Source organism: Euphorbia lathyris, chromosome 5 (assembly GCF_963576675.1).
Source record: "Euphorbia lathyris chromosome 5, ddEupLath1.1, whole genome shotgun sequence".
Lineage (NCBI taxonomy): Eukaryota > Viridiplantae > Streptophyta > Magnoliopsida > Malpighiales > Euphorbiaceae > Euphorbia > Euphorbia lathyris.
This window is the reverse complement of record NC_088914.1, coordinates 90,140,387-90,156,705: the sequence shown is the minus strand read 5'-3', so window position 1 is coordinate 90,156,705 and position 16,319 is coordinate 90,140,387. Positions and strand designations below refer to the sequence as shown.

Genomic DNA, 16,319 nt, shown 5'->3' with positions numbered 1-16,319 from the left:
AGCAGAAAAAAGGATGACTTAACGTGTACTGATCATATAAAAAGACATGTAATATGAAACAAAAAAGAATCTCTAGAAAGACATGTAATATGAAACGGAGGTAGTACATTGGAAACAAACCTGACAAATAATATGAAATAAAAAAATTTGATTAAATGTGACAATTATTTTGAAATTGAGAGAGTAATGAATAACAAAATGCACTGAATACTTATACAATTAAAATATTAAAATTTAGTATTTAAAATAATAAGTGAAAAGTGATTAAAAAAAAGTAATAAAGACAAACCTCGTCGTATTTGGTAAAGAGTTTTTTTAAGGAAAAATTAGAAGTTTTGATCACTTTATATGCTTTGACTAGTAAAACTTTTAGGGGGCGTTTGGTTCATAGAATATATAATATGGAATGGGAATGGAAACACGTGATTGCCATTCATGTTGTTTGGATAGTTGATTTAAAAGTGGAATGGGAAATGGATTCCCTGAAATAATGGAATGAGGGATTCCTGCCTGATTACGTGTTAATCAGTTTTGATTCTCTCATAGAATCAGAATAAAACACGCACACTCGACAACAACAAAAAATTCATCTCTTCATCTTCCAACATCAGTCATCGTCTCTAGCTAAATAACAACTCATCTTCTTCCATCTCTGTTTTTCTCAAGCTCGGATCCAGGTATTTTTTTCCTTTTCATTTGGTATGCATTTATGATTTTAATAGCTTCTATCTTCTATGTTGATTCATCGCCTGGATTTCTTCTTTATCTTTTGAAATTGTATGATCTGAATCCTTGGTTTTTATTCCAAAATTCTGGACTTTTGAAATTGTATGATTTGAATCCTTCGGGTTTATTCTAAAATTCTGGACTGTGAGTTTATTTTTGTAAAAGATGATAGATTAACCCATTATAGGATGGAATAATCTAGAGAAATCATGTGACTGTGCATTGAACATAGATCCATGTCTTCCTTGTTCAATTTTTTTAGAGGTAGAACAGCAGGTCTGAAAGCTATAAAAAAGAATAATGAAAAACTTTGGGGAAGAAAAGACAAAAGGGTGGTTGAGTTTCACCCAGAAATAACACCTAATAAGAAGGAGAGGCTCACCGATTTTAAAAGTATAAAACTCTGCACTGTGATTTTTAATGAAGTTTGTCCTTTCTTCAACTATTGTAATATTTCATCTGTCAGATTGGTCGCAATCAATGCCTGAATTGCAAAACATGTGTCCCATAGCTGGTTCCCAAAGTTCTGTTTTCCATTCGTTTAGGCAGGCAACATCTCAATTAATTTTTAGAGTCAAACCATGGTGCAAATTAAGTATAAGCTAATGGACTTTTTGTTATAGGATTTATAGTCCTGGTGCAAATTAATCGAAATTGGACTTTTTGTGCTATAGGATTTATAAAGTCCCTGGTGCAAATTAATCAAATGGACCTTTTGTTATAGAAAATTAAGTATAGCTAGTGGTCCTTTTTTTTAATATCTCAATCAATTCATTTAGGCAATGAAAGCATATATCAATGGGAAGTAGGTCCCTAATTTCAATTCCCAAATTGATTAATGTGTCCAGGAAGTAGATATATTATAGAATGAGATTAGGATACAAAGTTGAGGTGGACTTATATATATTGCAGATTGACATTCAATATTTCCACTAATTTCCACTAATTTACACAATACTACAATACTTTTTAAATGCTCAATTCAAAGAAATTATGCAGAAGCTTTATAGAAGGGTTAAGGTGCAAAAATACCCCTAACGTTTTGGGCTAGGAGCAATTTTACCCCTAACGTCTAAAATGGTGCAATTTTACCCCTAACGTTGGAAGCCAAGAGCAATTTTACCCCTAATGTTGATAAATTGGATCAATTTTAGACACTATTATAAAACACATAAATTTTTATTCATTATTCTGCACCAATTCCATAACAATTTGTTCTAAAAAAAAGAATTTCATGTTTTTTATAATTTAATAATAGAATTTGAGATTAATATTTATAAATTCGGTAGATTTTTTGAATTTTTTTGTCTAATCCGTACAAAAAGACAGTATATTTTTTTTATTTTTTTCACATCCTAACAAATGTTTGTGATTTGTTACTGATAAAATGACACATGTATGAAGTGTAGATAACAAGATTCATGACCGAGAAGACAGTTTGATGAATTATTTCTCAAATTGACCCAATTTATTAACGTTAGGGGTAAAATTGCTCTTGGTTTCCAACGTTAGGGGTAAAATTGCACCATTTTAGACGTTAGGGGTAAAATTGCTCCTAACTCAAAACGTTAGGGGTATTTTTGCACCTTAACCCCTTTATAGAATTATAAAAAACAGTCTTAAAGCTAAAATGTTTTTCTTTTATCATTTTTGTCAAATGACTATTTACTTAATTTAATTTATATATTTATACTTTTCTGAATATAATTATGTTATTCAATTTTATATGATAATGTAGATAAATGGATCGTTTTGGCCTATCAATGAGAAGGAAGCGGAATTTACAAGAACTACAATTGATTGTTACTATTATTAACATAGTTTTTATTATGCATATTATATGGTATTTGATGGGATCAAGTATTTTCATTGGTCAAGAGTTGAGAGGAAAGAGAAAAAGTAAGAAGAGATTAAGAATTGAAAATCTAAATATGTTAATTAGGGAGAGTGACGTCAAATGTAAAAGTGAACTTCGTGTGAATAGGTTTGTATTTGCGAAACTTTGTGAGATGCTTAGAGATGTAGGAGGTCTAAAAGGAACTAGAAATATGTCAATAGATGAAATTGTTGCAATGTTTCTATATATATTATCTCACCATAAAAAAATAGGACAATCGGCATCTATTTTATTAGAAGTGGAGAAATTGTGAGTAGACAATTTAATCTTTGTTTAAAGGCTGTACTTGTCACACCCGACCCTAGACGACCTCAATCGGCATCGGGCGTTATGAATATAAAAAGAAAGTAAAATAAAAAATGATGGATAATCTCTGCCTCTTCCGCCGATTTCTATTTATATATACAAATCTGGCGAATATCCAGTTTAATCCTTCATCTTTATATAATCTTTTAAAATTTTCTTAAACTTTTAATTTATACCTAAAACCATCGAATTAACTCCAAACTTTTCCTATAACACCAAAGAAAAATCACATACCCACTAATTATAATATATACTAATATCAAGATATAAATTCTAGAAATTTAGTCACGGACGTGACAGTACTGAAATTGCATACCCTATTACTTAAGAAACCTGCACCAATAGGAGATGATTGCACAGACGATAGATGGAAATATTTCAAGGTCAGTAATTCATATTACTATTTGTCGTTAACAACCAGAACTATGCTATAAATATTTAATTTAAGTGTATTTTTAATGTTATTGTAGAATTGTCTAGGAGCATTAGATGGCACATTTGTTAGCGTGTCCGTACCAAGCGATGATAAACCAAAATATCGAACAAGAAAAGGTACAATTGCAATGAATGTCTTAGGTGTTTGTTCACCTGATATGCAATTCATATATATACTACCTGGTTGGGAGGGTTCAGCTCATGATGGTCGTGTCTTACGAGATGCTATATCCAGAGCTAATGGTTTAAAAGTTCCTCAAGGTAGTACTAACAGATTCTATTTGAATAAAGAAAATAATTATTTAATGTCAAAACAAATAATTTGTTTAATTTCTTTAATAAATGTCAAGGTTGTTATTACTTGGTCGATGCTGGCTACACTAACGGAAATGGATTTCTTGCTCCATATAGAGGCCAACGTTACCACCTTAGTGAATGGAGGGGCGATAGACAACCACAAACTGCAGAAGAATATTTTAATATGAAACACTCCAAGGCTAGAAATGTGATTGAAAGATGTTTTGGCTTACTTAAAGGTCGATGGTCAATACTTAGAAGTTGTTCTTATTATCCAATAAAAACTCAAGGACGTAGCATCATGGCATGTTGTTTATTGCATAATTTAATAAGAAAATATATGCCCACTGATGTTATGGAGGATCAACTTTATGAAGAAATTGATGAAGATTTTGAGAATGATATGGATGCTAATGAGCCTGAATTTATTACTACAATTCAAACATCGGATGACTTGACCAATTTTAGAAATACATTTGCTCAACAAATGTTCAATACTTGGAGGTTTCATTCTAATAGAAGTTAATAATTTGATTTATAAACTTTTATTTTTTTCCTTGTGTATCAGATAGTAATTGATTTTTTAAATATGATATTTTTCTTATTATGCTTATATATTGCAATATTTGATATGTTTGAATTTACACTAGGATGAATTCATTTGAGAGTAGTCAAGCTCTACGTGGTAGAGGTAGAAACAAAAGAGTTTGGACTTTACAAGATGATCAAGCATTAATAGAAAGTTTACAAGAAGTAGCTACCGATTCTAGATTAATATAATGCCATTGCTGAAATGTTGAACAAATCTAGATTTGGTTGGGATGATATGTCAAAGATGATACAATGTGAAAGGAGTGTTTATGAAGAATGGTGCAAGGTAAATTATACTGTTTTTATTCTTTATTATAATTATTTAAATTTTTATTATTTGTGTTTTTTTTATTGTAGAATCATAAAGAAGCAAGAGGTCTCTGGAAGGTACATTTTCCTTTTTTTTCATGAAATTGGAGAGTTAAGCGGAAAAGATAGAGCAACGGGGAAGGATGTTGAGACATTTGATGAAGCTATAGATAACATGGAAAAAGAAATAGATAATGAAACAAATCTTATTAGTGATGAAGACAATGAAGATGATGATGAAATATCTGTGACTCAACCAAAACCTCATTCAAAACTTAAGAGATCAAGGAAGCAAAGCATGGCTAAGCCTAAGGAATCTCAAGAATCTACCATGGTTGCGACATTTCAAAATGTTTCTTCCAATTTAAATAGTTTTATGGAAAATATGAACACACATCTTGGTACTATGGCAAATGCTTGGTCTCGTGCAGAGGAACGTGAACAAGAAATGGCTAATAAAAGCAATACAGTGCTAGAACATTTACTTCAAATTGAAGGTTTAACAAGTGTTGAGGCATTACAAGCTGCAGATATTCTCACCGCTGAACAAAATAAATTAAGAGTTTTCTATCAAGCTCCACTACACCTTAAGAGACAATATATAATGGGTCTTCTTTATCCTCCTACAGGATCATCTATGCCTAGGATGATTTGAAGTATTTGAATTTTATTTTTAAAAGACATTATATAATTGCGTGTATTTTTATAGGTCCTAGAACATCTATTTTTAGGATGATTTGATTTTCTTTATTTTGATTTTGATTTTTTTTTATGTTGAAGTTAATATTATTATTATTATTTAATAAAATATTTTTAAAAAATATTGTATTAATTTCATTCTGAACATGAAAGAATCAAACAATTTCAAAAAGAATCCGATTCCGATTCAGGTCATTAAAGAACGAAACAACTTCAAAAGGAATCAAATCCGATTCCGAACTGACCCAAACAAAGTAAATAAATGTTGATTCCGATTCTGATTTCGCCATATTCCGATTCCGATTCCGATTCCGATTCCGAAGTTTAAACCAAACGCCCCCTTAATGGTGATTTTGTTGAAGAGATGTTTGAAAGAAATTATTCGGTCCAAAAAGCTCATTTTAAAAATGTTGGTTTAATGAGCTTTTTCACTTAGCTTATTATTCTATTTCTTTTGATGGACATTCTTACCCATAATTACTCCCCTTTAACCCCAAATAAAAGTTTTATTATGCCGTTATATGTCATTTTACACAGACAATTATTAACAATCAGATAAGTTTTATCAAACAAGTTTACACAATCAGCTTGTCAAATCAGCTAACAAAAAAGGTAAACGGCTAACAGCTAATGCAATCAGCTAACAGTTAACAACTGAAGGGAAATACCTTGGGGTCCCTCTTCATAGTGACAGGGTGTCCAAAGCCTCTTTTAAAGACATTTTGGACAAATCTAACGGTTTGTGTGCTAGCTGGAAAGCTAATTCTCTTTCCCTTGCAGGTCGCCTTACTTTAATCCAGTCTATCAACTGCGCTGCTCCAAATCACATCATGCAAGCCTGTAAGCTCCCTGAGCCGGTCCTCAACGACCTTGATAAAATTAATCGGCGTTTTCTGTGGGGAGAGTCTGGGGATGGGAGGAAGATTCACCTGGTCCCTTAGAAGGAAGCCTGCCAGCCTAAGAGTAGGGGGGGTCTTGGTATAAGGCAAGCTAAGGACAATAATAAAGTCCTGCTAATGAAGCTTCTTTGGAGAATGTGGCAATCCCCCTCCTCCCTTTGGGTTCGTCTTCTGTGCGGCAAGTATAGGAAAGATAGAATCTTTGGTGGCCCGAAGGAGAGGGTTGTCAGCTGTTCCTTCCTCTGGAAAGGGCTTAGTGCTGTTTTTGCTGAGTTCTGTACGGGGATTGGCTTGGAGGTGGGTAATGGGAGATCCATTAGTTTCTGGTATGACACCTGGATTGGTGACAAACCGTTGATTGAGGTGTGCATCGCCCCTCCGCCGAATGATCTCCTCTCCTGGAGAATTGCTGATGTGGTGGACTCGGAGGGAGACTGGATCTGGTCTAAGTTCGACTCCTTTCTTAGCCTGGAGACCCTCCTTAATATTAGAGGTGTGAAGATTAGTAATCAGGAGGAGGATAAAGACAGACACTGCTGGGCCTTGACTAATAATGGTTCTTATTCTTGCAAATCGGCCTATGAAGCTTTTACCCCTAATAGGGCTGATCCTCCTTTGGAAATTTGGAAGTCCATTTGGGCCCTCAAAGTCCCCTACCGCATTAGGAGTTTCCTATGGCTGGGAGTCAAAGACAGGCTCCTCACGAATGCAGATAGACACAGAAGGCACTTGGCTGTATCTGGTGCCTGTAGCAGATGCAGCGGCCATGTGGAAACCTTGTGCCATGCTTTGAGGGATTGCCCGAATAGTAGAAAGGTTTGGGAAGGGGTCCTTCCTCACCACATCATTCCTTCCTTTATGGGGTTCTCTGATATTGACTGGTTCTCTGAAGGCGTTAATGGGAATTTGTTGGCCAGTATGGAGCACGGGGCTATTCTCTTCGCTATTATTTGTCACCAAATGTGGAAATGGAGGAATGAAGAGTTATTTGCTGAGAAGACTGTCTTTATTCCTGACCTCCGGTTTTACTTCTCGAAAAAACTCTCTGTTATTACAAAGAGTTTTGAAGGAGAGCCCATGGTTCACCCCTCCCCGGTTAAAGAGGTCCAGTTAGTTGGTTGGAGGAAGCCCAGGGAAGGGGTTGTCAAGTTGAATACGGATGGCTCCTGCCTTAGTAATGGCAGAATTGCTGCTGGTGGAGTTCTTCGGGATGCTGGTGGCGTCTGGCTGGCTGGGTTTACCCATAACTTAGGTACGGGCTCCTCCTTTACTGCAGAGCTCTGGGGGATCTTGTCTGGCATTAAACTCGCCATTCGCATGGGTGTTAAAAGACTTTCGGTGGAGTCTGACAATTTGGAGGCTATCAACAGGATTTCGGATAGACAGGCTGTTTGTCTTAAGAGTCAGAATCTCATTAAAGCCATCTTGAGGCTTCGTCCTGCCTTCGATTCTCTTACCTTCTCCCATATTTATAGGGAGCAAAACCGCGTGGCGGATCGCTTGGCAGCTGCTGGGCATGGGGGGATGTTAGGTGTTTCTACCCTTTCCGTTCCTCCTTCTTTTCTGTTACCTTCTCTTCTTGAGGATAGGATTGTGGTCAGTCTTCCTAGACTGATCCCGGGTTAGGTTTTTGTTTGTTTGTTTTTTTTCTTCCTTTCTTACCAAAAAAAAAAACAACTATTTGCCAAAAATGGCCAAAGAAAAAGAAAAATAAAATAAAACCCATTCAATTTTTAGTTTTATACAAGTTATATATATTCTTGAAAAAAGTATTTTATTCTCAATTATCAAAATATATATGATAATTAACTGATGCAACAAAAACAATTTTTATTTACAATACAACCTAATCTATACTATATATAATTACGGAAGCAGAGAGAAATGAGAAGAAGTGTTTTAGAGGTCTTTTTGATGAGTTGTCAACGTAGTAAAAAATCAGATTAAAAATATTTAATTAATTAAAAATAAATATTTAATTAATTAAAAATAACAAATTTATATTTATAATATATTAAATAATTACTAGCCTATTAATTAAAATAATAAAAGAAAGCAAGAGTTACCGGAAGATGAAAAAATTTAACCCCAAATAAAAGTTTTATTATGCCCTTATATGTCATTTTACACAGACAATTATTAACAATCAGATAAGTTTTATCAAACAAGTTTACACAATCAGCTAACAAAAAAGGTAAACGGCTAACAGCTAATGCAATCAGCTAACAGTTAACAACTATTTGCCAAACATGGCCAAAGAAAAAGAAAAAGAAAATAAAACCCATTCAATTTTTAGTTTTATACAAGTTATATATATTCTTGAAAAAAGTATTTTATTCTCAATTATCAAAATATATGTGATAATTAACTGATGCAACAAAAACAATTTTTATTTACAATACAACCTAATCTATACTATATATAATTACGGAAGTAGAGAGAAATGAGAAGAAGTGTTTTAGAGGTCTTTTTGATGAGTTGTCAACGTAGTAAAAAATCAGATTAAAAATATTTAATTAATTAAAAATAAATATTTAATTAATTAAAAATAACAAATTTATATTTCTAATATATTAAATAATTACTAGCCTATTAATTAAAATAATAAAAGAAAGCAAGAGTTACCGGAAGATGAAAAAACACAAAGCAAAGGAAATCTAAAAGTCACAAATAAACTTTTATATAAAGCATGATAGATAGTATTCCACCATTATATTCATTGGTCACGATAGATAGTATTATATTTCTGAAGGTAAATATTCGATTTTTTTCATATGTTGTAGTTATTTTGTTCTCAATTATGTTGTTGTTTTATTTTTATTAAACAATAGTTGTTATAGTTTCATCTTTCAGATTCATTTCTGTTGTTACCCAGGTTTTATACCTCTCGCTATCTTATCCATGTTTTCTTTTTTATTTGTCTTTTTTTTTCCAAACTGATAGCTTCAATTGAAGAAATCCGACAGAAATAGAAGATGCATGAACAATTAAAACCGGAAAACACAAAAGTGTCAAAAATTACAAGAAATTCTTATATTTCTCAAGGTAATTATTCGATTTTTTTTCATATGTTGTAGTTATTTTTGTTCTCAATTGTGTTGTTGTTTTCTTTTTATTAAACAATAGTTGTTATAGTTTCATTTTTCAGAGATGAAATTCCATTTCTGTCGTTACCTAGGTTCCATACCTCTCGCTACCTTATCCATGTTTTCTTTTTTATTTGTATTTTTTTTCAAAATGACTAAAATAAAGATTTTGTATATTTGCATTCTTTTTTAGTATATGTTCCTAGGTGTTATCGTTTTGATTGTTAACTCTAACTAAAATTTAGATTTTCGGCTTTTTATGAACTCAATTTTTAGTTTTAATTGAAGTTAGATTAATTTTTCTAATTCGGAACATATTGAAATCCACTCATTTTTTTAGTTTGAGTTTAGCTAATTGATATGGATTGTATTTTTTATTTTTATGCATTTTGGTACAAATAGATATAAAGTTTAACACGATAGTTGTTCATTGAAGTTTGAGACATATTAAATAAAATATTAAAGAGTTATTGTAATATTATACTTACAGTGAAGTTTATTTCAATATAAATTATGTTATATTATTATTATTATTATCAAGAAGTTATTTTTTCTCAATTTTCTAGACAAGGAGTTTGTAAGCGTCTAATACGCTTGATAAGATTTTTATTCTTGAAGAATGTGGATTATGCTAGATACGAATTCAAAATCAAGGTAAATAAAAATAAATTTTGATGCTCAAAATCCTAAAAATGTACATTAATTATGGATATTGAGATAATTGCTTTTGCAACATTGGCTTATATAATTTTTTAACTATTATATTATGGTTCGTACAAAATTGTTAGTATTTCAAGAGTTTTTAACAGATGAAAATGAAATATGATCATAGGACAAATTATTGAAAAATATTAATTAAGAAAATATTATTATTTGAATCTTTTCAAATTCTCAAATGTTGAGCATAATGATTCTAATTAATATAATTAATTTCACATATTAATAATAAAACGTTTTTTTTTGTACTGAGTGGTTACAATTGTGATTTAATTCTATTTAACTAAAATTAATTTATGGACTTAATACTTCATTAAGAAAAAATAAAATATTTAATTAATGGGCAAAAAATATTTTCACTCTCCTCTTTATACGCTTATGTCTCGACATTCTCTCTTATTTTCAAAAAAAAAAAAAACCCGGGAGGAAGATGGTTCTCTCCTAATTATCTTTTTCGTCTCTTCATTTTTTCCCAATTCTTTTGTTTGTTTTTCTTACTTACAAAAATTCAAGAATATATAATTATTAGAAAATATTAATGAAGTCAAATAAGTGATATCTGCAAGTATGGCTGATATTCTATATAGTGAAAGAATGAAGAACAAATTGATCGAATGTCTTGATGAGATATTACGAGATGAAAATAGGAGAAATCATCATCTTAAACTGATTCAATTAGATATATTGGGTTATTGTAGTAGAATGAATAATTGAATTCGAATACTTGGTGATCATGAAATTCCATCAACCAAAATAATTATCTTCAAGATGAATTTGTGACTAATTCTTACGAATTTTATTTTTTTATATGTAACATATTGAATTGATAAAGTTTCTTCATATGCAACATTAGAAAAGTATTGATTGTAATAGTTTATAGAATAATATATTGATGTTGCTTCCATTTTAACATAGATTGTAATTCTTTTGTATCGTAGATATAATATTTAATTTTAATTGTAGTTTAATTCAATTTTTGTTTAACCTATATTGTAATTCTTTTGTATCGTAAATATAATATTTAATTTTAATTATAGTTTAATTCAATTTTTGGTTTTTTATTATATTCTAATATATTTCTTAATTAATCTGGTATTTTATTATTATTGTTTCACAGAATTTTTGGAATATAAAAATGTATTAAAATTCCTAAAAAATAAATCATTCATCTTTAGTTAAAATTCTATAAAAAGTAGTCAATTATTTTTAAAATTAATTTAATTTGAATTATCATTAAAAATATATATTAATTTCAAATATACATAATATAAATTTTTTTCATAGCATGATATAAAATTATTTAAAAGTAAATATGTCAATTTATTTATTTATCTAAATTATATAAAAGTTTCATACCCCGTGCATCGCACGGGTTTTCGACTAGTAGTAATTAATTATAGGTTAATTAAGAGAGACAAAATAGTGTTGGAAATATATATACAAGCATTAATTACGTACAAAAACTTGGAAAAAGTAAAGTAGGTAAAAGAATTAATTACTCAACTTAGTTAGAAGGTTACATTTGTCATTTTCTCAATAATCAAGTCATTGCTCCTTTTATCCGCATAAATTCTAACCAAATAGCATCACCCTTATTTAATTCACCTCATTAGTAAGCGACATGTCATTAGGTAGTCTTTTAATGGTTAAAAAAAAGTCAAAGTTAATATTAATTAATAAATTTAAATATAAACCATTGGATCTTAATCCAATGGCTATTATTAAAGCACCCATTGATGGTGATAAATGGTAATACCCATTAGGAGTGAACCCATATATATATATATATATAAAATAAATGATAAATTATAGGATAAATTTTAAATAAAACCCATGTGGTTTCACTAACTTTCAGATAAATGATCGTGATTTACTTTTTATCAAAACGAGGATTGAGGTTTCGCACTTGGATTAATGCTATTAAAACCATCTTTAACGATCTGAAAATGAAAATTTTCAAGAATTAAAGTTGTTCAATGTCATATTTCCTATGGAACTACATTTTCGATTTTCGAAAATCATCTTTTTTAGAACTTTCTCTCTCTAAACATTAACTTTCTCTCTTTTTACCAAACTTCATCTAAATAACCTCAAAATAAAAAAGTTGAAGAATTAAAGTTGCTTACAATATTAGTAATTCTTAAAATATATCATTTTTGAAGTCGTCAAGGGTAATTTTAATAGTATCAATCGAAAAAATCCTTATTTTGCTAAAGTTGAAAAACTCAATCCTCGTTTTGAAAAAAAGTAAACCACAGTCTTTTATCTGAAAATTAGTGAAACCACTGAGGTTTTATTTGAAATTACCCTAAATTATATATAAGTAATTATAATAAATAATGATGAATTAGATGTAAATAATACCAAATTATAAATTATAAATAATAAATTATATATAAATCATTATAATTATAATAAATCATGATAAATTATATATAAATAATTTTATATATAAATTATAATAAATAATAATAAATTATATATAAATAGTTATCATTATAATATATAATGTCCAATTATATATAAATAATACGAAATTATAAATTATATATAAATAATAATAAATTCCTCAACTGAAATTAAATTAACTGAACTGATTTTTTTTTTAAGTTGTACGTAATGCACTTATATTAAACAAAGGAAGATTACATTAAAGAGAAAGGAAAACCCTCAATCCACCCCATCCCAATATGATTCTAACTCATGACCTCTAGAGTCATAGGTAAACTCTCAACCAACAGACTAAGAGCTTCACCACTAACTGAACTGAATTTAACTTAACTTAACTGAACTGAATGGCACTTAATTGAACTGAACTGAATTTATACTGAAATTAAGTAAAAAAGAACAGGACCTATAAGGACTGTGAATTTAGAGAGAACTAAGGGTCAAAATTGAACTTATCACTGTTTCATCAAAATCAAAGTTTAATATTAACTTAGTTTTTAAATTGATAAATTTTATCAAATTAGTCTAAATTTTATAAATTTATAGTATTAAAACTGATTATATTCAAGTCGGAAGGCTTCAATGGAGAAGGCTAATGGATTTCTCTAACCTCTAAGGGGCGAGTAATGAACTTGAGTCTAATCAATAAGTAAATAAACAGATCCATTGAATACCAGCAGAAGTAATTGACCTTAGGTCCGTATCACCGATCTAGGAGGTTACCACACCAAAGGAGTAATCACCATTGATTCATGAACTAAGAACGAAACTCAAAGACAAAAGAGAGAGGGGGCGATTAGTAGAGAGAGAGAGAGAGAAAGAGAGAAAGAGTCTATTTTCTATTATGTTGTCTTAACTTGTGTTAGGGATTTAGCCAATCTAGCTATCTATTTATAGCTAGGTTAAACTCTGACCATGATCCTAATCAGACTAGGTTACATGTGGGCCATAAATGGATCAGTAAATAGGCCAAAGCCCGTTTACTATATTTATCCCTACATCTCCCACTCACACGTAACAGAAACATATTCCATCACTTTGAGAACTCAAACGTTGTATACTCGCAAATAGTTCATGCGACCAACATACAATCGAGAACTCAAATGCTGTATACTCGTTGGAGATATACAACCTCTCGAATTACGTGTGTAATTAAAAAATGATATGCTTTATCCTAGACTTTATTTCACATCCACTGTAATTATCATTATCTCAACAGTTCATCTATATTTACAAGCGTGCACATATGCCAATTATCCGGATTTGTGAAACATAGGACTACTAGATGTGAACTTGATAAAGTCTTTATCTCTTACTATGTTCCTTCAATAATAATTCATTTTACTTGCCCAATTGGCCCTTGTCCGAGCTAAGTTAGTACGTAGCTCGTGAGGATATCCTTCCAAAGTAGCCAAAATGAATTACACTTCTTGAACTAGTTAAGGGTATCAAGGATAACGTTTCGAGAAAAAACTTGTTTTTCATGTAGAGAGTCTCGCGCTAGGAAAAGCGAGATTGTCCTTTTTCCATCTCTTGGTCACAAAGCACACATGGCATGAAAAACATGTGCTATGGTGTTCTAATCCTTCCATCTGAAGAAAGCGCCTGTCTATGCTCAAAACACCACCATACGAAGGTTTCAGTTTCGATGTGCCATACCATCGAACTTTAGTCTATCTCATTATATGACTACCTTCAGCTATCTTAGATAGAAGATTCCATTCTAGAAACTTTGCTTGAAATCTGAGATTGTAAATAATCTTTTATATACATATATTATCCACTCATATGTTTATTTATATCCTACATGCTAATGAATCTAGATCCATTGTTACTGCAAGACGACGCGAATTATTGAGCAAGTTCTCGTTTACTCAAAAATTCACCTCATCCTTATCTTTGTCAGCACAATTAACAAAATGAGGGTAAGAGCTCGTGTGAGTGAGTTGCTGCTCTGTCTGACATGCTCAATTGCAAACGTTAACATACAATATTTACATATACGTGTATTATAGGTGATTCGAAAAGACACTTTATTGAATTTGAAACACATGTCACAAAAGTTACATGTAGTAGAAATATGTTTAGAGCCTAAGTAATCTATGGGACCTAATATGTTTCACAAAAATATCTCGCTTGACAGGTTTCGTTATAGGGTCAGCAACCATGTCATGAGTCGAAACATATTTTATACTGACTTCCTTGCGTTCAACTAATTCTCTAACAAAATGATACTTAATCTTAATATGCTTTGCTTTACTATGAAATCTTTGATCCTTAGAAAAAGCAATAACAGATTGACTATCACTGCTGATTATTACTGGAGAGTTTGATCTAACAATGTTTAGGTGATCCATGAATCTATTCAACCAAACTGCCTCCTGGGCTGGGGATAAGTAAGACACGTACTCAGCTTCCATGATGGATAATGCTACACATGTCTATTTCTTGCTACACTAGGAAATTGGCCCATTTTCGAGTAAAAAGACGTAGCTGGAAGTGGATTTTCTTTCATCCAACTCTCCTACCCAGTCTGCATCTGTGTATCCATTGAGTAGAAGGTTCTCCCATTGGTAACGCAGAGAATAGTCCACTGTTCCTTTGAGATACCTTAGTATTCTGTTTACAGAAGACCAATGAGCTTGACCTGGGTTGGATTGATATCTGCTTACCATCCCAACAATATGATAGATATCAGGCCTAGTGCATAACATTGAATTCATAAGGCTACCAACCGCATTCGCGTAAGGAACGTTTTCCATTTTTTGGATTTCTTGTTGTGTTTTGGGGCACATTTTTAAGCTCAGAACATGATCTTTGCTCATTAGGCTATCTATAGGTTTATGATCTTTGCATATTTAATCGCTCAAGACCTCAGATCAACAATTTGTTTGAGCGATCCCTTGTGATCTTGACCCTAGGATATATATGTTAGTCCCTTATAAGATAGTGTTTAGTTCCAAAGGGGGGGGGGGGGGGGTGAATGGAACTATTGGGTAAATTTTACCCTTAACAAATTTTTCTCATAATTAATTCAATAGCACGAAACAAAGGCAAGTTCGAAAATCTTCGTTTATTGAGTTACACAGCCAAACGAAGGTTGATTCTGCTTCTGATCTTGCTAGACACAACACGGCTCAACCAGGGACCTTCTATTATGACTTAAGGTTATGCGAACTATTTTGCATAATAGTCGGAAGCGTTACTTAGATGACTTAATACAAAATCAAGCAAATATCAAGGGGAGTAAAGTAAAGGGTTTAAAAAGAAGTTACTCAGTGATTTATACTGTTTCGGCCTCCTGCTTACATCCAGTCCCTAGAATATCTTCTTCTGGGTTTTAATCCATTAATGAACTCTTTCAAATGGTAGAGCACAAACCTTTATAATAGACTCAGAGGCACTGTAAAGTATTGTCCTTTGCAGACTACACTTAACAATATATCTACCTCTCAACCTATTCACTTATAACCGAAGTGAATAAAAGAGCTTCTGATCTTTTAAATATTGATGAATTAGTTCTAACTTAGAACACCGAGTAAAGTCTTATTAGCTATTACATGAATGAAAACAATGAATGTGTATAAGCTTTTCACTTTTTGCTTTTGGCACTTGAAAGATGATTTTCTTGATTTCAGCATCGATGATCAAGCGAAATGAAGCTTTTGTTGGAGCTTTTATAGTGATGCCTGGAGGAGGGGTCATTTCGAAATTTGAAAAGACCCATGGAGGGAAAGCTCATTCTGTCACTTTCACCTTCTGATTCGAGTACAAAAGCTTTCCGTTGAAGTAGTTTTTCCTTCTGTCTTCAGGAGACAACATGCTTCTGATTTCTACCGGAGGCAGTTTGACTGTTTGGACAATTATGGTAAAAATTCCAGATTGTCCAAAGGGACAAGCAACCTATTG

General features: G+C 31.5%; 1 protein-coding gene across 7 annotated transcripts; it reads left to right on the top strand.

Moving 5' to 3' along the window:
* Positions 1–455: 455 nt before the first annotated feature.
* Positions 456–5,333, top strand: LOC136230249 (uncharacterized). Of its 7 annotated transcripts, none has more exons than XR_010689323.1 (4): positions 456–677; positions 2,465–3,625; positions 3,715–3,900; positions 4,610–5,333. XR_010689323.1 is itself a non-coding variant. In XM_066019258.1 (3 exons), exons 2-3 carry the CDS (start codon positions 4,522–4,524, stop codon positions 5,214–5,216), a joined length of 624 nt encoding a protein of 207 aa, XP_065875330.1. In that variant the 5' UTR covers positions 456–677; positions 4,312–4,521; the 3' UTR covers positions 5,217–5,333. The 7 variants fall into 7 exon arrangements, 1 of the variants encoding a protein (XP_065875330.1); XR_010689322.1 differs by lacking the exon at positions 4,610–5,333 and having other exon boundaries at positions 2,465–3,312; positions 3,400–3,625; positions 3,715–4,289; XR_010689321.1 differs by lacking the exon at positions 4,610–5,333 and having other exon boundaries at positions 3,715–4,289.
* The last annotated feature ends 10,986 nt before the right edge of the window (positions 5,334–16,319 follow it).